This window comes from Lasioglossum baleicum, chromosome 16 (genome assembly GCF_051020765.1).
Source record: "Lasioglossum baleicum chromosome 16, iyLasBale1, whole genome shotgun sequence".
NCBI classification, from domain to species: domain Eukaryota; kingdom Metazoa; phylum Arthropoda; class Insecta; order Hymenoptera; family Halictidae; genus Lasioglossum; species Lasioglossum baleicum.
The window spans coordinates 7,490,235-7,512,963 of NC_134944.1; the positions used below are offsets into that span (position 1 = coordinate 7,490,235).

The window sequence follows — 22,729 nt, forward strand, 5'->3', positions numbered from 1 at the left end:
CAATTATATTGGCGAAAGTTTCATAAAAAAATAAGTAATAATAAAAAAGATTAAATGAAGTTGCCCTTCATCTGACCCTTAAAAGGCCATTATGGAAAAATGTGCATAGCGCCATTAAATGTGCCCCTTCATATGAAGAATATTTTATGTAAAACATTTTTTCATATTCCTGCTGGTTTCCGTAATAATTGACTGTCTCAAGATTAATGAACCACCCTGTACTTAGGATAACAAAAGTGATCGATTGGTTGAACAAAAAAATTGGATTGCATTAAAGAATAAAGTGCAGTTGCACCTTCATAAAAAATATAATCAAAATTATTTGTGTCTAAACAACACGTAGCAATCAAAACAACATATTATCTCGACTATCATTTTTCGAATAAGTTATAAGTGCATAATTTCCGAGTCTGATACACGTCCCATTTCAGGAGGTAGTCGCCCATCGAGCAGGCCAGCGTCAAGACCAGCATCCAGGCCAGCGTCCAGGCCTACCAGCAGACCAGGCAGCAGACCTGCCTCGAGACAGGGTAGCAAACCACCAAGCAGATACGGCTCCACGCAGTCTCTCGACAGCACAGGTACCCTATCACTTCATCATCCACTAGACTGTCCCAGAACGTCTACTGATAACATGCTAATTATTCCCAGACGATTCGACGAACCTAAGTCGCATACCGCGGAGAACACCGGTCGGCACTACAACGGGGAACACGCCAACCTCGAGCAGACACAACAGCGTGTCAGGAAAAAGGCTTGGAACGCCTGTGAACGGCTCCAGTTCACGACCGAGGACGCCCACCGGGCTAGTTAGTCCAGCCAGTGGCGTGTCAGCGAGGTTCGTAGTCCACAGACTTCCCACAGAAAAGAGAACTATCGAAATGACCAATACTTGAGGACTAACTTGCATCTTGAAGATAGATATTGATGAGTTTCTCGCATCCTACTACGTGGTAGAGATTAACGAGGATAATATGTTGGAAGATTAACGGTACCTTTCGATGGCGAACCCCGTGGGGCAATTGAAAGCTCGATTAAACTGATCTATTGGGTTGGAAAGAACGTTCGTAGCGTTTTCAAATTTAGAATCGAAGATAAAATTAAGGTGTTTATTCAATAACACGAGAAGTTTTCACGAAAATGGCAAAAAGTAATAGAACAGAATGGGAAATATGTTATTGAATAAATCTATGAATAAATATCTGAATTTTAGCTTTCAATTTTAGTTTACAAACGCTAGGGACTATCGTTTCAACCCAATACCAAGGACTATAGTCTGCCCAACGAGACGAGGCTCTTCTCAGATTATTAACAAGCCTCGTCTCGTTGGACAAACTACAATGCAATAGTCTCGCAGAGTTCACCATCAAATCGTACCCTAATCTCTACGTTTAGGTGCATCGTGACGTATTCGCATCCAGTCCGGATCGTGCACGATGATTTATATGTATTTTCAGTCCCCCGGCATTTTATACCCCACCTTTACTTGGTTTCTTTTCTTTTCTTTTTTTTTGATTTCGTATTACCTTTCGTTTCTAATTATTCGAGAATCACGAATTCCACTCGCGCGTGAAAGCAGAACAGGCGCGTTCAAGAGCTGTTCTTAGAGACGACACGGTATAACGTATAGATCGCTATATAGATTGTTTTTAGAGCCCGGTTCTCCAACGCATATTAACGCACTAGGTCCAAGCGTGTCGGTTTAACGACGATTAACATAAGTCTGGTTAATAACATGTTTTTAGGTACGGCACGATCCATAGAGCTTCGAGCATTCCAACCCTGACTGGTGTCGGCACACCGATCAGGTAAACCTAAATTAACGATTATCGGAGTCGAGGATCGGGTATACTCGCTTGCGCTTTTGACACGTATCTTTGTACTACTGTGGCAGCGGGTTCTAACCACACGGTGTCTCGAAGCTAGTCTCCAAATTGATCCTCAAACTAGAATGGCCGCAGACAATCTTGTATCGTGGCTTCCACAGAAATTCCCGAGCCCTTTGATCTGTGAATCGGTCACAGATCATCGAAAAGTATCGTGGTTTCTACTGCATAAAATGAAAAGAGAATAGCAAGACCAGTTTTTAGTAACACGTAGCTAAACTGAAGATCTTTATTTGGAAATTTGGAAAGAAAACAATGGTTAAAAGAACAGAGTATAAATTATTTTCTACTTCTTGAAGTTACTAAAGAGGGAAAGAAATTTGTACTTGATTGTGCAATTTATGTAGACAATTTTAATTCGTTGAAGTTGAACAGAATTCACGATGCAGGATTTTTGCGCAGCCGCCTACGTTCGTAGCTCGCGAGAACTGGTGGAGGTGGTTCGTTCTTTTCTTTTTCGTTGTCTCATTCTCATTTCCATCCGTTAACGTTGCGTTTATGGCTTTTTCGTTCTGGCTTTGGTTCCGTTTATGTTGGTGCTTTTTGGTTCCGCGGTCCCCCCGCTCGTGCGTCGTTGATGTAACGACTATTTGTATTGATGATTGGTGATGGTTTAGCCACTCGAGGATCCCCGTGTACGTGGGCACGGATATAAAATCCCCGCAATCGACGACCAGCAATATATCCACCCATTCCATGCGAAGCAACGACTCGACGGTTTCTACCGATTCTACCGGGTATGGCCGAACTGTTTCCTCTGCTCTTAACACAGGCTAGCTTTCTCTTCTGTCTTTCTCTCTTTCACGCACTGTGTGCACACGCATCTCGCACGTCTAACCACATTTTTTTCCCGTGAAACGTTGCTGCAAACGTTCTCCCGTCCGGTTTGCTGTTTTCGTTTGCTTCTTTGACACGAGACGCTTCGACGAACCGGAATACGTACTCCACGATGTTCCATTTATTGTCAGCAATAAAAATACTTGTATACATTGGCCAAAAATTTATATAGATGTTGATATAGAATTGAAAATTTATCGTGGTACACTTTTATCTGTTATAACTTTGGCGAATTCTACAGTAGTGTCAAAATTAACACTCGAATGGCGACTTTGAGGCCTCAATAAATATTATCAAGCCAATTTACTTCGCTACATTTGTTTCTAATCAATACATTGCTTAAGTCGAGTGTTAAATGAGTGAATAAGGTCAATTTCCATATGTATAAAATCAAAAAAGTCATTTACAGTCAGCGGCAATAATAAGTGGACACCCTTAAAAATCGCATAACTTTTTAGACATTCTTACAATATTATTGAAATATTCGTCGAAGCGTTCCCTTCTCACTGTTCCTTTCTCATATCTGTCTCTACACGACCACTAACAAACCGAGCACCGCTTGGGACGCTTGACTAATCCTATGTCGTGTCTGTTCTCTAACATCAGGAGCAGCTCGATGTGTACGAATTCAGCGACTAACACCTCGTCGGCCGTCAAGCCAGATAGGTAATCCATCGTCTCTCGGTTTCTGATGTTGTGGTTTTGTTTTTGTACTGGGGGTTGTCTTTTGCTTGTTCCGGGAGGGGTGGTTCGCGCGAACCGCGAACATTAGACACGCGCCGTACCGACCAGGCTGCGTGTCGTCGTCGATCATCGTTCCAGATCGAAGTCAGGGACATTGTATCCAACCCTAACACCAATTACTGTATTAGCCCTTGTGTAGTCAACCAAAATGTACAGATTATTGACACTTTACCTACCGGAAACCTATTAATAGGATTTTCAATAATTTTGCTGCACCAAAAGAAAGCATAGACATTTTCTTTTACACTGCAATCTTAAATGAAACTAAAAGGTTTTTCAATAAGGACATAACAACTTTAAGTTTAAATAAAACACAGATTAATACAATTAATACATTAGCGAGTAAAGAATGCACGTTCAGAGAAATTTTGTAATATCTTTTAGAGGAACATTGACAACTTGTTGGAAGAAATACAGTAAATGAGTACCTGGGTACCCACTTGACTGCACAAGGGTTAGAACGATTCTGATTGTTCGTTCTGAAGATATTCGATTGAGAAATGATTGCTGTGCTACTACAAGGGCTGCTGTAACAGTCACAGTGTCCGTGCAGCATTTAATTAATCGTACAGAGATTGCGGTGTTCGGGTTGGACCTGTTCCGTGTCGAACATAACCTGAAACATGTTTTGATGGGTTCGCAGAACGAGAACACCGTCCAGCGGATCGAGCACACCGCTACCACCGTCTCTGAAGCTGACGAGGAAGCCGTCGGGCGCCTCGGACACGTCCGTCTCGACGCCGACCACCCAACGGAAGGGAAAACCAACGCCGATCGACCAACGAGCACCATTCCGATTATAGTCGCCGGGACATATTCGTATAGTCACGCGAACGAAAAGGCCAAACGTCGGCGGGGGGATCAGCGACCCGCGTAACGGGGATCACCGTCGACGCAACGCTTAGGATAATCTAATCTAATATATACAAAATCTATAAATATATATATACATAAATCAATATCTATGTATATATATAAAAATATAAATATATGTAATAACGATTCGAAGCAGCGCGCGCGCGGACGCGACCCGGGAGCAGCCTAATCGACAAAAAATTAAAAACAATTAGCTACCGTTTTCGCTACCTAATCCGCGCATCGACACTGCGCTCTCGCCGGGCGCGTCCCCCACTGACCGAGTGTGAAAGAGCTTAACATTATTACCGAACTATTTTGTAAAAACGCGTAAAATCGCGCGAGATGAACAACGGGAGAAGAAGAGATTGTAGCAGTGGACGCGAGCGAATTATGCGCGATCGCGATCCAAAGAAAGGAGAATCAATCGTCGCGAGAGGAAACAGGACACGTTTCACACATTGTGCGTGGAAGAATGTGTCGTCGCGACGCTATCGTACCAGGGACACGATGCGCGTGTCGGTTTAACAGATTTTTTCGTAAAGTTTCTTTACCCGTGACACAGAGAAACACATAGCCGAATAACGATTTATTATTAATGTAATTGTAACGCTGCGCTATCCAATAGAACTACTAGGTGTTCAGCCGTAACAATGAATGAGAGGGAGAGAGAAAGATAGAGAGAGAGAGAGAGAGAGAGAGAAAAAGAAAGAGATTTTGCGTGTTCTCCGCTGACTCGGTATCGTTTCACGTTTGTGCCGTACGATCGTGTTTCGTCTCGCGAGACGCTCGTTCCGTCGAAGCCCGGGATCGTCGCGGCGGGAGCAAACGTCGGAGAAAAATCGAAAAGTTTGAGAACCGACGTGGAGAATGAGGGAAAAGAAATGAGTGTTCACGTTCGACGAGAGGGTAGACCACACACACACGTTGTACATATGCATTGCTCGATTGCTCTCCGGCTCGGTGTCGCGACCGGGAACCACTCCGCGAATAAGACAGTTTCCTAGAAAAGACACGAGTCAACGCTACCCGCGACCGGATTGCCTTAAAAGTCTATCGCCGTGCCGCTTTCTGCGCGAATCGTACCTGCCTGCCGAGGCGAGCCGACCACCGGAAGTAGTAAACCGTAGCGACGCATCCTGGCTAAATCGTGGGACTCAATAAATGGGTACACAATGGAAAGTAACGCGGTCTTCTGTCCTCAGTGTTCGTTGATTACATTTAAGTAGAAAAATGTGTCAAAAAGCAAAAAAGAACTTTATACTTCCCGGTAATTCGTACGTATCGTTTTACGTACACGCATACTATATATGTATATTATTGATATAGCAACATAGTAGACGAATTGTTGTTAGATGTAATGACGCTGACGGTTCGGGAAACGCGATATAAGGGCCCACGCGACGGTGGAACGAGATCTGTCTGGTTCGCGAGAAAAGAAAACGGCGTTTTGTTAATCTTCCGTTCTCGATTTTCTTCTGTTCCGTTCGTCTTTCTATCTTTTTCTTCGTTTTCTTTTGTACTCTAAGAGTCGCGTTCACGCGAACAGCACGGACTCGTACCGATGATGATTAATGATGATGGTTTATGATGGTGATGAGATGAATAATGATGATACGGTGATTAATCTATTAATCTATCCCCTTAAATGTTAATCTCTGTTTTCGCTTTTACTTGAAGGTTTTGTATCGTCGCTACTAATTGCAGTGGAAAGAAACAAAAAATATACGCAAAACGCACACGCATTTGACACCAAACCGAACGGTCTACGACGAAGTCTTGAGACCCTCCTTTCCTTTGTCCCCGGAAGTGGATGGGAGTAGGGCGACCAATCAAAGAGCGGTGATAATGTAAAAAACGTATCGTTTATTTTCTTGAATAATTGAAAACTCGTTATATCGCGAAAAACATCGTATTTACAAATAATCCTGTGCAAACTTAACGAGTCTATTTACAATAACAGATTCGTACGAACAGTATCCTACGCGATAGAATGTCGTGGTGTGCGTCGGAAGTTAGTGCCGTGTTGCGTGGATCCATTTCACACGATCGATGGATCCGCGCGTGCTGTCGCGTCGGGACAGCCAGACTGTCCTCGCTCGAAGACGATTAGGCGATTCTTCGTCGGATGGATGGCCTGCTCCAGGGGTGGGCATTTTTCTCTCGATCGAGGCAAGACCGTCCCCATAGTTTGTCGCAAACAAGAAAGGAGATTGGTGGGGGTACCAGGAGTTTGAGAGGCCCCACCTCTGGGCCTGCACCATGAAAAAGATGTACCGACTCGCGAGCCGTTACTTGTGCTGCAGCCTGAGAAGTCGCGCCTTCAGGCCCGTCGCGCTCTTCTTGGTTTTAGCCACTTTGTTCTTGCTCTCGTACTTCTTCCGCATCTCCTCCATTCGCTCCTTCATGATTCGTTGTTGCTCCTTCTTCCAGATGTCCTGCGCGCGATCACCGAATTACCAGTAGAAGATCTCAGAGAACACTAACACTTACTTCACCGTGAAACCGCGCGCGAACCTCGCACGCTAGTACCTTGAAGTCCTGACAGAATCCCAGCCAGAGGACGAAGAACGCGCTGGGGTCGGCCTGGTCCAGATTCGAACCCTTCGGCGTGTACTGGTAGAACCGCATCACTGCCTTGAACTTGCTCCTCGCCTCCTGAAACGCCTCCTCCTCGTTCGCCAGCTCCGTGGTAGCCTCGTGCACGAAACTGTCCATCTTCGACTTGAACGGGCCCGAGGCTTCGGGGTCGGACTCCACCACAATGCCGCACTTCTTGATACAAGCTGCGCACGAGGGAACGATCCAGATTCGCAGTAGAGCAGGCCACGGAATTAATAGCTCTCGGTGGTCGATTTTCTTGGGCTACGCCCTCTTGATCTGGCCCCGCCTCTCGCTCTCCGTGGCGACCTTAGTGCTCCAAGTGTCGCCCTAATGCACAGTTCATACGGCGCGGGCCTGAAGTGGCTTGAGAACTAGGGCCGTCACGGAGAGCGAGACGCACAGCCGGAAAAGGGGGCGTACCTCTCGAAATCTTCTAAGACGAGCACATAGAGGTCTCTTACCTTGCAATTCCTTGCGCAACCTCTCCAGCTCGTTCGTTATGTAGTCGAAGTTGATGTTGGAGGCAGCCTCGATGTCCGCGGGCTCGGGTACAGGCAGCGGAAAAGGCGACTCGAAGTCGTAGTCCTTCTCCTGAGCCAGCCTCGCTCTCACCACGTAATGAAGCAAAGTAATACCGGGCACGTTCGACTTGACGTCCTTCAGCTTGCTCAGGATCTCGAGGCCGAATCCATCTGCCTGCCCCCGAGTCCTGTTCCCGCCGTTCATGTAGTTCCCCAGCGTGAGGATCAACGCGATCACCTTTTTCAGAGAGACAGAGTTGCAAAGAAAGTCGCAGGTGGTCCTCAAGTTGGTCAGTTTGTTGGACACCGAGGAGATCGCGTCTTGGAACTCGGTCTGGAACATCAGGCAGGCTATCCTCTCCGTGAAGCAGTTTATACTGGACAGTTTCTTCAGGAACACCTCTGGCTGGTCCAGTGGTACGTCAGGATTCGTCTCCTCGAACGCTTTTATGTCCTCCAATTCCTTCGCGGTCGGTCTCTGAAGCAGAAACCCCGTTAAATTCTTCGTACTCTGAAAGAATCGCGGGTGTCAAACGGTACTCACGATCTCGTATATCTGTTGCAGCGCCTCTAGGCTAACCACGCTCGTATCCAAGTTGTAGACCGCGTTCTCCACCTCGTAAAAGTCCACGTGCAAGCTCTTCTCGAGGATACCCACGGTTTTCGAGCGCTTCGAGTCGAGGATCTTCGCTGGCTGCACCTTAGAAGGCTTCGTGGAATCGTCCACCTTTTTCACAGGCTTTCGCTCGGTCACCTGACGCGAAAACAGACCGGCGAACTCTTTCATGTCCAGGTTTTTCTCTTCCTCTAGCTCCACCCACAACGGTATCTACGGAGGAAACAGTATTAATCCTTGCTCTCGTCCTGCAGGCTCCTCCCATCGTTCAGACCACGCCCATACGCTCGACTCTGGGCGTGATCGGCTCCGCCCTCGGAGACATTAGCCACGCCCTTACTTTCGGAACATAGTCTACTCTCTCTGTGCCTCCCAAGTCGTTTCTTGAGACGGCACAGGGACTTGACGTCACATACTTCAGCCAATAACCTAATCCAGGGCTCGGAATTATATATTTACTCGAGACGGTCGGTTTTCGAAGGCTACGCCCCTTCGGCCCGGGAGACGTCTCGCTTCCCGTGGCGGTCCTAGTTCTCCAGACAGTGCAGGTGCGTACCATGGGCGCTATTCGTGGCGCTTAGGAGGACTAAAACCGCCACGGGAAGTGAGACGCGCGACCGGATCTAGGGGGCGTGGCCGTCGACAATCAGCCATCGCGAGTAAATAATTCCGATCTCTGAATTGGATCCTAACGGGAACCTAATCGGACGGGCTTGCTGCCGCATTCTTTCCGAATTTATAATTGGGACTTACTTGAGCGGGGGCATCCGAAACTTCGACGGAACCACGTTCGGTCGGAGCAACCGGGACCAGAATCCTCGTCCAGTAGAGCGGCTTCATGGGCACTTCTGGACACATGGGTTCTTTTCTCATGCCTAAACGAGTAGGAGCGCACTGATCATCGCGATATCTCCCTTTCACGCGTCACGAGACACCCTGCGTCCTGATACTCACACGCTCTTGCCGCCGGGTTCCACCCGCCTACCGGAGGGGCGGGTAGAGGGCAGGGTCCTTGGGCCGATGAGAAAGCTCCCGGAGGAGGAGGCGGTCTGGGAGGTCCTCCCGGTGGTCCCATACCTGGAGGAGGTGGAGGAGGCGGTGGTCCTCCGAGCATTCCACTGCCGGGTGGTGGTGGAGGTGGTGGCGGTGAAGGTCCGCCGAGAATGCCTCCCATGGGTGGTGGTGGAGGTATTCCTCCGATCAGTGGGGTGCAAGGGGGTGGTGGAGGAGGCGGTATCCCTGCTTCCATGCCGGACAACGACGGGGCTGGAGGTGGCGGCGGGGGAGGCGGTGGTGGAGGAATCGAGGAATCGCTAAATCCACCTACAAGAGACGCGGCAAGGGATGGCAAAGGAGGAGGAGGCGGAGGAGGTATGGAGCTGTTCATCGGGGTTGGAGGGGGCGGTGGAGGAGGCGGACCGGAAGAAATAAGACTGCTTGTGGGAGCGGGGGACGGTGGTGGGGGCGGAGGCGGTGGAATAGGTGGCGAAACTTGTGTTTCCCTGCTCAAAGGCTGCAAGGGCGGCGGTAAAGGAGGGGGTGGAGGAGGAGGCGGAGGAATCCCGGTTAACGAGGTTAGACTTTGCGACGGAATCGACTGTGCCGCCAAAGGACACGGTGGCAACGGTGGTGGGGGCGGTATGGAAAACGTTGGGACAGCGGGATGCGGCGCAGGCATGCTGACTGGACGATCCAAAAAGGGCGACGGAGGCGGTGGTGGTGGGGGAGGAGGAGGTGGAGCTACGCTCGAATGGGCGGGAGGAGAAGGTGGCAGTGGCGAAGCCGACATCGGCGACGCACGAGTGGTCCTCGTCGTCGCTTCGTTCTTCGCACCTTTCGCGCAGTTGTCCAAGCCATTACCAATCGCGAATTCTTCGGGGATCGACTCCTGAACGCTGGACCTGTCCGATGCAACGTCCTCGGTGATTCTCGGCCTGTCTCCGCCCCTTTGCTCCGGCAGCACGGTCAGAGGAGACGTCTGCGTCGACTGGCCCTGCACCGTTGTCCCGCCGGCGTTTCTAGTTAGCTCCCGGAGCCGCTCGATCTCGCGTCTCAAGTTCTCCTTCTCCGAGTCGCTGCGGTCGCTCGATTCGATGTCCTCCTGAAAATCATCCCCGGTAGATATTCTTCGCTTCGCATCGTGGTCCATCGTTAAGAGAGACTGGTCAAGGATTTTTCAGAACTCACTGTGGTGGTTTCCTTGCTGGGTGCTTCCTTCTCGAAGGTAATCGATCCGAGGAGCCCGTCCGCGTGCAGTCTAGAGCACAGCCTGGTCGCGAACTGCTCGATCTCCTCATCCGTCAGTCTAGACTTGAGCTGCTCCGGCAACACGGAGATCAGCGACTCCACTATCCGCCTCTCTGAAAGATGGAACCCTCTTTCACACCGTCCACCCCTTTCTCTATACCGCGACCACTCGCTTTGAACATCGACGGCACCGGCGAACCTATGTAATATTCAACGACCGACGCATTCTTTCCCAACAGCAGCGCATAGTCGTCCGGAGCTGCACCGTTCAGGCTTTTAACGCATTATCTACCGGCGGTTATTTTCTAATTTTGGATAAGGATTTTTTTATAGAAATTTCAATCGTGATTCAAGCTACAACAATGGCGCACCAGGATTTAATCTTGGGGGTGGACCGAGTTGAACCCAGCCCTAGGTTTTGCTTGATGACCTTTTTTTTTTAGCCAAAACATCTGTCTACGGTACCCAGACCTATTCCACGATTTTAATTTTGGAAGCTAAACATTTTTTCCCCCCTCCTGGATGCGCCACTGAGCTACAACACACCCCCGGTGACATAAATGAATAGTTTTACTTTCGATAATGACAAGCTTCCTTCCGGTGCAGCACGATATCGAAAATCCAATTAATAGGCTTCCGGTAGATAAAGTGTTCCGCTCAATAAAACTGCTGTCTACAGTAATCTACACACTGTTGATCTTCCAATGAAAGTTTTCAGCAAACACGAACAGTTGAGCTCCGGATAACTGTCGGGTCCTCCGCACCTCTGTCGGCCTACCTGCTACAAAATCATCCAGGCTCCGTGTCCCTCGACCAGGAGGCCCCATGGAACTTGGCTGACGATCTCTTGCACTCATTTCGACCGGAGAATCATTATTAAAAATATTCCTCGACGTCCGTCGCGAGCGTTGCATCTCGACGATCACAATGGAACGCAATTACTACACGAATTCGCCGGTCTCGGAATCGGTGAGCATATCGACGCGCACATCGACGCGCTAACCTCCGACGACGCAAAAATAATTGCGAATCGTCGACCGGTGACACTGTCGCGCTCGGACGATGGATCATCGCCTCGTCGAAGATCGATAACCCGATTGTCTCCGACGTCACGTCGGATCCGAGCGAGTGGTCCAGTTTGCATGCAGCTTTCTCGAAACGGAGGATCGCGATCGCGACGGAAGATTCACGAATGCGACACGTGGTGGGTCACGCCTCCTCTTATCGCTCCTCTTATCGACGACCCATTAATCGTGCGTTTATCACCGCTAGTTTACTTTCACACCGCGACGGTAGATTCCCGAGGCGCATCGAGCAACGCCTTCTTTCGAACAGCAATTATGTACTATCATTCGAGGAATCGACGTTGGCTCATTTGTCGTAAAGTTCTATTGTTTTCCATTCCTCTCGAGGCGCGTCGAAGATCACAATGGACGTCTACTCCACTCCTGCTAACAAGGGTAGCTTCCGAATAATTGGTTTAATGGAAAGGATGCTAATTCATAGAAGCTCCCCTTGTGTTATCAATAGACAGCGGATCTTTATGCAAAGTAAACATTTTATACCTGATTTGCAACCAATTGAGGTGAAATAGATATTGTTTTTCTTTCTTGAGGGGTTGTGTCGTTTCAAGGATCGCAAGGGTGCGGGATCTGCCTTCTTATTTCTTCTTATTTACGTTAAAATTTTTAAAATATACTAAATGGCGAATCTCGAGGAATATTTAAATTTCCTTTATCCATTCAATTAAAGAGTTTTGGTGTAATTGGAAGTATTGTCATCACAAGTTTCCACAATAATAAATTTTCCACGAGCAAATTACAGTAAGAAGTATAACTGATTCCACACACTTTAAATCAAAATAACTTTCATGTGAATGGACCAAACAACTTCAATTTCTCTGTAAGGCTAGAAGAATTAGTTTAGTAAATGACGTCTAATAAACAAATTGAAAAAATGCATTTGGTCGTTTATCATTTACTAAACTAATTCTTCTAGCCTTACAGAGAAATTGAAGTCGCTTGGTCTATTCATAAAAAAGTTGTTCTGATTTAAAGTGTGTGGAATCAGTTATACTCCTCACTGTACGTAAAAATAAGATTCTTTAGAAATCGATTGATCTTTTATCTAGCGGCGATCACTGGAAAAAACCCCATCTTTGCATTATCGAGAAATGAGAAGACGCATCCCGCACCCTTGCAATCCTGGAAATGAGTTTACCCCCTTAATACGTTTAACACTAAACCCACCGAGCCTGAAAAGTAACTGGTACATGTTCCCTTAGAAAAATGACAAGAATGATTTTATTTAGACTTTGTGCAGCTCCTATTGTAATATATGCTCCACAAAAGATATCTATACAATCATTTCTTATGAAATCATTTTTATTATATCAATAACCGTAAAATAAAAAAATCTGGAATGATGGTTGGTTTAGTGTTAACCTTTTGCACTCGCAGCTATTTCAACTCGAAAATTAAACATATCTTCCAACCTAGAACAAAATTATTGTATTTGATGTTTTTTTCTGATGAATATGAAATTGAATACCTCATGCAATACGTAACTGTTTAGTAATATATTAGACACCAGCATTTTTAATAATGTAAACAATATTTTGAATAATGGTACAGCAATTTTTAGTGGTGCTAAGGGTTAATAGGTCGAAGATAATATTACAGTGGCTTTAAATCGTTCGAATGTTTCCACTGTGTCGAATTACACTTGCTCATTTTTGTTATAAACGCATCAAATCCGCTGTCTAATTATGAAGCATTTAAAGTGGGGTAGACAAGCAATACATGATGACAATTAGACTGCGGTTCTTTATGCAAAATAAAAAAATGTTTCCATTGATTGCAAGACACAGGAGCCAAATAAAAATTTCATTCTGCTTTTGATTATCATGTTAAGGTGAAACTAATACAGTGGTGGCCTTAAATCTTTTTAATACCTCCACTCTTTTAAATTGTACGTACCGATTTTTGTCATAAATGCATAAAATCCGCAGTCTAATAATAATTGGAAGATAGCTGAAGGACTCACCGGCTCCCGGGGGCAGCGGGCTCGGTTCGATCCTCTGTTTCTTCGGGCTCGGTTCACTTTTTTGGTTCCTCAGGATCGGGAACGCCTCTTCCTCGATCGTGAAAGACTCTTCCTCGATCGTGGGCGACCTAGCTACATCGTTCAGTTCCCTCTTGACTTCCTGCTCGTCAGGATCGGTGAACACACTGTCGCTGGATGACTCCTGGCTCGGTGGAGCCGAGATCTCCGACACGATCACGCCCTTGTTTGCCAACCGCCAGGAATCGGTCACCAGAACTATCGGCCCCGGCCTCTGACTAGGACAAGTCACCGGTACCAGCAAAGTGTTCGATGAATCGAATTCCGTCGTTTCCATCTTGTCCAACGATCGTCGGTGTCCATCTTCCCCGTCGGTCTGCTCCCTTCGAATCTCAATCGGTTTCTCCTGTGCCTCGGAATCCGGAATCTGTTCGAGTAATATTTCATAGTTCGGTAAAACATATTAAATTTTGCGCGTGTCGTTGGTTCACATTATTGTTCGCGTAGAGGAGATACGACACGCACGTGATCGAGAAGAGATACGACACGTTTTTGGGCGTGCGTAAGGCGACCGGGAAATTCTGGATGGGAATTATTTCTGTAAGGCAACGCGATAGTATACAGCGTGAATCGCAAGAAACAGAACACCTGAATATCTTTGTTGGGTTTAACGCCCTTGCCGTATTTTGACGAGCCAGACTCGTGATGGAGGTCTTCAACAAAGTCTAACAAATATGAATGTTACGCGTTTCATTTTAGATGAAATTTTACGTGTAGTTTAGGTCTGAAAGTCTTACGTCCTAAAGAGACGTTTTTAACACCATAAACAGTGTGGTTTTTATATATCAATTTGAATTCCAACTTCAATTCCAATTCCCATTTCAATTCCAGTTTCAATTCCAATTCCAATATTTTAATTCTAATTTCAATTCCAGTTTCACTTTGAATTCTAATTTGAACACTCAATTTCAATTCCAATTCCCATTTCACTTCCAGTTTCAATTCCTATTCCCATTTCAATTCCAATTCCAATATTTCAATTCCAATTTCAATTCCAGTTTCAATTTGAATTCTAATTTGAACACCAATTTCAATTCCAATTCCCATTTCAATTCCAATTTCAAGTCCAATTCCCATTTCAATTCCAGTTTCAATTTGAATTCCAATTTGAATTCTAATTTCAATTTCGTACGTAGCATGTTCGTTGTAGACATCGCTGATAATTGTTCGACGATAGCGTCACTCGGTTCTAAAAGCAATCGGAAGTATATAAATTATTGCTTCGTCCCAATTACTCTCGATCGTCGCCTTTAATCTTCAACCCCCTCCGGCGACCTATTAACCCCCATACGCCCCTCGGAAGTAGTGCCACGAAATGTCCTCCCGTTGCTCCCGTCTATATTCTCGTTCTACAATTCGATTCCGCCAATTGCGTCTCACTCGTGACCATTTCTTTTCGATACAGAAAGTGGATTTCTGGCGAGACAGTTTTCAAAGAAACCGCAGCGATGTCCGATAGAGATCACACGAAGGGAGAATGGAAAAGGGGCGTAGACTCGAACTTGGACGGAGATCTGAAGAATCAAGAAGCGAATCGCGCCATCCCTTCCGCAGGGATTACCATTTCCCTTAACTCACCGACAATTACTTTCACGACTTCATCGATATCGAACTTCGTTGACAATATTAACTCACTGACATTTTTTTTTTTTTTGAGATCATCGACAGTCATTTCCTCGACGGACGTTTTCATTGACGATAGTTTCAACAACAATTTATAATTGTTTTTCATTCAGCTAGTGATAATGTGTTTGCATGCGTGTAGTTATCGACGCACAACAATGTATCTATATTTATTTTCTTGCACAGAAAAAATGGCAATGCTACTGATACATCAGTAGTTGTTGTTAACTATTAACACTTTCGCTTTATTAACATCAATAAGAATAGATAATACTTAACAACAACTATGTCAGTAGCATTGCTATTTTTCTGTGCAGGGAAATAAATATACATGTCGTGATACATTGTTGTGTACCGATAACTACACGCATGTAAACACATTATCACCAGCTGAATGAAAATAACAATCTACATTAACAATTATAAATTGTTGTTGAAACGTTTGTTGATGAAATGATCTCAAAATGTCGGTGAGTTAACCCTTTGCAGTCCAAGCTATTTTAATTCGAAAATTAAACATTTCATTCGATTTAGAATATTTCCATTCCCTATGCTTTTTTTTATGAAATTGGTATAAATATCTCGTACAATACCTAAATGTTTAGTAATGGACTAGATACCGATATATTAGGTTGGGGAAAAAGAAATCCATTATTTTTACGTTATCTCAAGCGAAGAAATGATGGATTTCTTTTTCCCCAACCTAATATTTAATAATCTGAACAATATTTTGAATAATGCTACAGCAATTTTTAGTGGCGCCTCTCAGAATCGCCATTGGAGTGCTAAGGGTTAATATTGTCAATGAATTTAAATGTCGATGAAACGATTGTCGTTGAAATAATCGTCGATGAGTTAAGGGTAACTCCTTGGCAGCAGCCCTGACCTTTCTCACGGCGGATCCGGGAGGCTTGGGAGCCTGTCGCTTGCCATGGTAGGTTGGCCTAGGCTTGTCGAACTTCTCTAGCCTGTCTATCCTCTCTTCGTATCTGGCAGTGGGTGTTGGTTTCCTGGCTGGCGTGTCTTCCGTGTCCCCAGTCTCGCCATCGTCCCCCGTGTCGGTGGTGTCACCAAGTCCGTCGACAGAGCCATGGACGCTAGTCGTCCCTTCCGCGATCTTACCTTTCTTGGTCTTCTTTTTGGCCTCGCTCTGCAGGTTGCCCATGTTTCGAGCAACCGGGACCTCTGTCCCTCGACGGACGGTGAACTTCGGCTCGGATGGCGCAACTGCAACGACTAGGTCCCCGACATAGAACGCTCTGAGCGTGTTGACACAGAGCCGGGCAATGTCGCGCAGCGTTGGCCTGGTTTGCCGCGGCGGAACAGCGGCTGCGCCCCCGCCCTCATCCTCTTCCACTTCAACCTCATCCTCCACCTTGCCCTCACCGTCGCCCTCGCCCTCGTCCTCGTCCGCCACCCTCGCCTCCATTCACGGTCGATACACGGCCGCCGCACGCTGCGTCGCCTACAACCAAAACCAAAAAACCATTACTCTTTTCCGAAACCACCGTGCGAAATGAACGTCTAAAATACTCCTCCGGCAGAGTTGTGGTGAATTATAGTTGAATTACTTCACGAATTATCGTTACAAAGTAATTCAGTTATATTGTATTCGATTATTTCGTGATTCGAAGTTCAGTCGCTTCGTTCAATTGAATTGCAATGTAAGTTGTAATTCTGGTGTCTTGTTCAGTTTAGATAACGATGTTATTTGTCATTCTCTGGTCTGTTATTCAATTAAATTACAATGTATTTGTAATTGAGGTCTCTTGTTCGATTAGATTACGATGCAATTTGTGATTCTGGTCTCGTATTCAATTAAATTACAAGTTACATTGTAATTCTGGTCTCGTATTCAATTAAATGACGAATTACATTGTAATTCTGGTCTCTTAGTCAATTAAATGACGAATTACATTGTAATTCTGGTCTCTTAGTCAATTGAATGACGAATTACATTGTAATTCTGGCCTCTTGTTCAATTAAATTACAAATTACATTGTAATTCTGGTCTCTTATTCAATTAAATCACGAGGTATTTGTAATTGAGGTCTCTTATTCAATTAAATCACGAGGTATTTGTAATTGAGGTCTCTTGTTCAATTAAATTACGGTGTAATTTGTAATTCTGTGATCTTGTTCGATTAGATTACGATGCAATTTGTGATTCTAGTCTCGTATTCAATTAAATTACAAGTTACATTGTAATTCTGGTCTCGTATTCAATTAAATTACAAATTGCATTGCAATTCTGGTCTCTCATTTAGTTAAATTATAAATTACATTGTAATTCTGGTCTCTTATTCAATTAAATCACAAAGTACAGTGTAAGTATGAATTATACAGGGACTGGGACAAGTTACTGTTCTTTTTTAACAAAGAACTTTAGAACAAAATGATAGAGGAAAACTGGCACCACCGATGCACCTGCTACGTGCAATTGCACTTCTTAATTTGGTGAGATTCCCAAGGTCATTTGAAACAACTTTTCCCTTTACGAAAATTTTCTCCATGGCTTCGTTAACGAGTTATTCACGAAACGCGCGGACCAATCAGAGCGTGGCTACAGCAGCAGGTGACAAGTCCCGCTGAGAGTGGGCATTGGCCGAGCCAGAATCTGTTCGCAGTAGCCGCACTCCAATTGGTCTTCGTTTTTCGTTAGTAACCCCTGAACGAATTCGCAAAGAACATTTTCGTAAAGTAAAAAGTTATTACAAATGATCTCAGGAATATACTTAGTCTTCCGAACAACGAATTATTTGTTCCCCACTATACATAGAGTGTCCATTTTGGAATCCTCGTTTCACAAGCGATAGCTTCACTGTTAGCCACATCATGATAGCTTCCATGGTGGGCCCAACATGACAGCTTCACTGTAGGGTTGCCAGAAATGTTCTATCCAAATATATTTAGAAGATGTAGTGAAAACTGCAATTGTGTATATATTTAAAACTTTTTACACATTTTACACATTTTTTTAACACATTTTAAACTTTTTTATTCAAACAAAGATTTTTAAAAATTCAAATATGATATAGGAGATCAAGTTTAAATATAGAAGACTCATATAAAATATAGAAGATCTGGCAACCCTACTTCACTGGTAGCCTACTTGCGAAACACAGCAAAAATAATTCTCAAACAACACTTCTTGTCACGTTTGCTACCACTGTCACATGTAACGTCTGCCATCGCACATATTCAAACTAATTTCGTACATTTTGTTGTTTACGGTCATGGCACACATCGTAGTATCCAGAGAATCCCTGACTAAATTCTGCTAAATTGTTTGAATACTGAGACAAATTCCAACAATGAATATAAGCAACGAAAATGTATTATTCCAAGCCAGGAAAGCTCCACCGTCACATGTCACGTCTGCCATCTCGCTAATTACATCCACTTTGTTGTTTATGGTCATATCACACAGCGTAGTATCCAGAAAATCCCTGAATCAATTCTGCTAAATTGTTTGAACACTGAGAAAAATTCCAACAATGAATATGAGCAACGAAGATGTATAATCACCAAGCCAGGAAAGCTCCACTGTCATTTTTAACGTCTGCCACCTGGCAGTTCACTTAAACATAACCAAACTAATTTCGTACACTTTGTTGTTTACGGTCATGGCACACAGCGTAGTAACCAGAGAATCCCCGACTCAATTATGCTAAATTGTTCGACTACTTCGTGAAGGAGAAATATTCCAACACTGAATGCGAGCAACGAAACAGTATAATTCCAAGCCAGGAAAGCTCCACCGGCACTTGTGACGTCTGCCATCGCACAGTTCGCTTAAACATATTCAAACTAATTTCGTACACTTTATTGTTTACAGTCATATCACACAGCGTAGTATCCAGAGAATCCCTGACTCGATCCTGCTAAATTGTTTGAATACAGAGAAAAATTCCAACAATGAATACGAGCAACGAAAATGTATAATACCAAGCCAGAAATCCCATCTCGCATTTTACTTAAACATAGCCAAACTATAGACTGCGGATCTTCATGCAATATAAAAAAATGTTTCCATTGTTTGCAAGACACAGGGGAGCCAAACAAAAATTTCTTTCTTCTTTTAATTGTCTTATTAAGCTCAAAATGAATAAACTGATGTCCTTAAATGTTTTAAACTGCACATGTCCATTTTTGTCATAAATGCATAAAATCCGCAGTCTATACGGCACACAGCGTAGTATCCAGAGAATCCGTGACACAATTCTGCTAAATTGTTCGACTACTTCATGAAGGAGAAAACTTCCGACAGCGAATACGAGTATGACTAAGCCAGGAAAGCTTCTAATTTCTGTTTGTTTTTCGCAGGTTATCGGATTCAGAAGCCAGTCTTACCTTTGCGAGGTGATGCAGCCGGTCCGAGAGCTCCCGAGCTTGTCCGCAGAGGTTTTCCCTTTCTTCTGGCTGAAGAAGCAGAGCGTCGAAGGTCGATTTCTAGACGAGTATCGTCGTCGATGCGAATCGACGCGACAGTGTTTACGTTGACGCCGCGGCCTCGGGCTGTCTCTACGGCGACGGGGATCGATCGGGAGATCTATGGCGTGGCGTTGATCGAGACAGTCCCCATCCACTGCCCACAATCTCGGCTCCACTGGTCGTGGGATAACGTCGATGTCCTCGGTCGCATTTCACGGTGAGCCGGCTACACGTGTTGTTAACGCGTTCCGGCTCGTGTTAATGTCAAAGTTCAATTCACGATAACTAGACTGCGGATCTTTATGCGTTTATACGAAAATTTAGTAGATGAAATTGAAAATTGAAGGAAAATTGATGATGTCAATATATGATTTCTTATCTATTCAAGTTATTAACACTTTACCTACCGGAAGCCTGTCAATAGGATTTTCAATAATTTTGCTGCACCAAAAGAAAGCATAGAAAGTTTCTTTTACATTGCAAACTTCAATGAAACTATTAGACGATATTACTGAGGGTGACTTGTTAGTTAACAATGAAAATTGCTGTTGCTATTGAAGGTTCCATTAAAATGTGTTTAGCCATGTACCATAGATTTTGTTAAATTATGCAATAATCACCGGTCGGTAATGTGTTAAGGGTGGAAATTGCATTCTGTTTGGTTTCTATTTCTTGCAATCGACGCAGACGATTTTTATTTTGCATAAACATTCTTCTTCTTTAACGCTAAATCTACCGTTACCGGTCAAATCACCGTTTCCACATTTTGTATTCTACAATCGCTGAATGCGTAAAGATGCTTCCATTGAAAATGATTATTAGACAGCGGATTTTGTGCGTTTATGACAAAAATCAGTAGGTGTGATTTCAAATAGTATATGTATTGGGTTGGCAAATAAGTTCGTTCGGTTTTTGTGATTTATTCCACTCTAAAAAACCGAACGAACTTATTTGCCAACCCAATACGCATTGGAAGAATTTAAGAATATTGTTGTATTATCTCCAACCCACTGAAAAAAAACATATTAAGAAAGAACATAAATTTCTATCTCATTGTCAGTCTAGTTTGGTTGCGATTTAGATAGAAGATTTTTATTTTGCGTAAAGATCCGCACATATATTTAAGCACACATTATAATGAAGATCGCAAAAAATCCAAATAAATTCGATTCCGTCATTTGTACATATGGCGACGGTTAGTAGCCAGTTTTAATGCCCGGTAGATTTAATGTTAACCCCTGGCACTATGATTTTCTTCTTCACGAGGAAGTCTTCGAGTACTTGGTTCGTTTGTAAATTAGAAGAACTTTTTCTATTTAAATTTTCACACACGTTTAAGTATTGATCACGGAATCGAGTAACGTAGACGTTAACCACGACGGATTTGCTTGCAGCCCGCGATCTCTGCCGGAGGATACTGTTCTCCTGACCAGTGGATGCCGGTGTTCGGTGGCAGAAGGGATTATAGGTCACCTGGCAAACTGCCACGCAACGAACAACCTTTGTGCACCTTCGAGACTGTTCAACGATATCAGCCGGCGCCAATATCCAACGCAGAGTCATTTCTTCCCCTGCCGTCGAGGAGAGTATATCGATCGAGAAGATGTTCCATCGGGAAAGCCGAGAACGAGGATTCCTGGTGGTTTCCACGCCCGACGGAAGCGGTCAAGTCTTCCACGGACACTTCCGGTTCCGCGTAAACGAACCGAGAAGCATTTAGAGACCGGAAAGCGTTCGCGTTTGGTAAATTCTTCGTGTATATTGTACAGCGAGAACCTATTTATACATTACCTTACATAGGATTGTTTATATGATATAATGTTTATCATGTAACACATAAAAGTAAAAATAAATAAACAAAAATGTGTGTAAGAAATTCATTTGTATTTATTTCGTTCCTACAAGTCAATCAAATATCCCGAAACACTTCCTCTTCCATGGGCGTTTCCTTTGAGTGCTCTTCTTTCGTTTGACTTTTCATCGAGTCGTCTCTGGGATCGATAAAAAAAAATTATATTCGCTTCCTTATTCCGAATTGTACTATTGATTTGGAATAGTGAAAATTCCGAAAAAGTAAGCCTGTCTGACTTGTCGTCGACTTGTACTACTGAATTTAGTGCCACCTCCTGTGACGTAATGTGCTCCTGATACTTTTCCAATTTTCGAGATTTTTAAAAATTTTCGGCCGTCTGACTTGTCGTTGACTTATACTACTGAATTTCGTGCCACCTCCTGTGACGTCATGTGCTCCTGATACTATTCCAATTTTCGAGATTTTTAAAAATTTTCGGCCGTCTGACTTGTCGTTGACTTATACTACTGAATTTCGTGCCACCTCCTGTGACGTCATGTGCTCCTGATACTTTTCCAATTTTCGAGATTTTTAAAAATTTTCGGCCGTCTGACTTGTCGTTGACTTATACTACTGAATTTCGTGCCACCTCCTGTGACGTCATGTGCTCCTGATACTTTTCCAATTTTCGAGATTTTTAAAAATTTTCGGCCGTCTGACTTGTCGTTGACTTATACTACTGAATTTAGTGCCACCTCCTGTGACGTCATGTGCTCCTGATACTTTTCCAATTTTCGAGATTTTTAAAAATTTTCGGCCGTCTGACTTGTCGTTGACTTATACTACTGAATTTCGTGCCACCTCCTGTGACGTCATGTTCTCCTAATACAAAGTTCAATTTTCGAGATTTTCGAAAAATTTCCTCGAAAATTTAGAAAGTATCAGGAGCACATGATATCGAAGGAGGTGGCACGAAATTCAGTAGTACAACTCAACGACAAGCCAGACGCTGACTGCTGATTTTTGCTATTCCAAATCAGTACACTAACTCGATAATTAGTACACTTTTGCGGAAATCAGTAGTGTAACTCTACTACATGTGGGACGTTCGGGAAAAATTGGTGATTCAATAAATATAATACGCAGATATTCGTTTGAATAAATAAAGGCTATATGTATTAATTGTAAATTCATACATAAAAAGTGTTTTGCATATCGTACGTGTACGTAACTTATGAATATTACATTCTAAACATTTACAACACGAATGTTGACTAGCTCGGAGAGACTCGGCACACCGGCAGACTTCTAGTGTAATACTGCAGTACAGGTAGGGGAGGTACGAACAATCATGCGGATCTATCTGCAAAATAAAAATTATTTGAATAATATCAATAGACAGTGGTAATAGCCACTTGATTAATTTTTCTCTATTGTTCTAAATATC

General features: G+C 44.0%; 3 protein-coding genes across 36 annotated transcripts in view; 2 read left to right on the top strand and 1 right to left on the bottom strand.

Annotated features, from left to right (window-relative positions):
• Shot (dystonin-like protein short stop) overlaps window positions 1–6,079 on the top strand; it is a 97,469-nt gene extending 91,390 nt beyond the window's left edge. For 23 of the 34 annotated variants that reach the window (XM_076441180.1, XM_076441185.1, XM_076441189.1 and 20 more), the window contains 6 exons: window positions 432–581; window positions 652–838; window positions 1,746–1,808; window positions 2,504–2,623; window positions 3,330–3,389; window positions 4,111–6,079. In XM_076441180.1, coding sequence (XP_076297295.1) covers window positions 432–581; window positions 652–838; window positions 1,746–1,808; window positions 2,504–2,623; window positions 3,330–3,389; window positions 4,111–4,270 — 740 coding nt within the window. In that variant the 3' untranslated portion in view covers window positions 4,271–6,079. Of the gene's footprint in view, window positions 1–431; window positions 582–651; window positions 839–1,745; window positions 1,809–2,503; window positions 2,624–3,329; window positions 3,390–4,110 lie in introns of those variants that run through there. The other 11 variants (XM_076441194.1, XM_076441199.1, XM_076441213.1 and 8 more) reach the window with 8 other exon arrangements.
• Window positions 6,080–6,168: 89 nt separating this feature from the next.
• Window positions 6,169–19,820, bottom strand: LOC143217218 (uncharacterized). The gene is made up of 10 exons (XM_076441222.1): window positions 19,410–19,820; window positions 15,943–16,521; window positions 13,356–13,800; window positions 10,251–10,423; window positions 9,018–10,164; window positions 8,817–8,938; window positions 7,992–8,276; window positions 7,388–7,925; window positions 6,855–7,108; window positions 6,169–6,760 (listed from the first exon to the last, which is right to left on the bottom strand). Exons 2-10 carry the CDS (start codon window positions 16,483–16,485, stop codon window positions 6,614–6,616), a joined length of 3,654 nt encoding a protein of 1,217 aa, XP_076297337.1. The 5' UTR covers window positions 16,486–16,521; window positions 19,410–19,820; the 3' UTR covers window positions 6,169–6,613.
• Window positions 18,839–22,084, top strand: LOC143217242 (uncharacterized). Its single transcript, XM_076441265.1, has 3 exons — window positions 18,839–18,995; window positions 19,383–19,707; window positions 20,885–22,084. Exons 2-3 carry the CDS (start codon window positions 19,529–19,531, stop codon window positions 21,288–21,290), a joined length of 585 nt encoding a protein of 194 aa, XP_076297380.1. The 5' UTR covers window positions 18,839–18,995; window positions 19,383–19,528; the 3' UTR covers window positions 21,291–22,084.
• The last annotated feature ends 645 nt before the right edge of the window (window positions 22,085–22,729 follow it).

What these genes read in the sequence shown, in the direction of transcription:
- LOC143217218 (XM_076441222.1), bottom strand. Translation starts at nt 16,485, where the DNA reads ATGGAGGCGAGGGTGGCGGACGAGGACGAGGGCGAGGGCGACGGTGAG. An exon ending in GAACCCGGCGGCAAGAGCGT is followed by an intron (nt 8,939 to 9,017) that starts GTGAGTATCAGG and finishes CTACTCGTTTAG; the next exon opens with GCATGAGAAAAGAACCCATG. An exon ending in TGCAACAGATATACGAGATC is followed by an intron (nt 7,926 to 7,991) that starts GTGAGTACCGTT and finishes TTTCTGCTTCAG; the next exon opens with AGACCGACCGCGAAGGAATT.
- LOC143217242 (XM_076441265.1), top strand. Translation starts at nt 19,529, where the DNA reads ATGCGAATCGACGCGACAGTGTTTACGTTGACGCCGCGGCCTCGGGCT. An exon ending in GTCCTCGGTCGCATTTCACG is followed by an intron (nt 19,708 to 20,884) that starts GTGAGCCGGCTA and finishes ATTTGCTTGCAG; the next exon opens with CCCGCGATCTCTGCCGGAGG.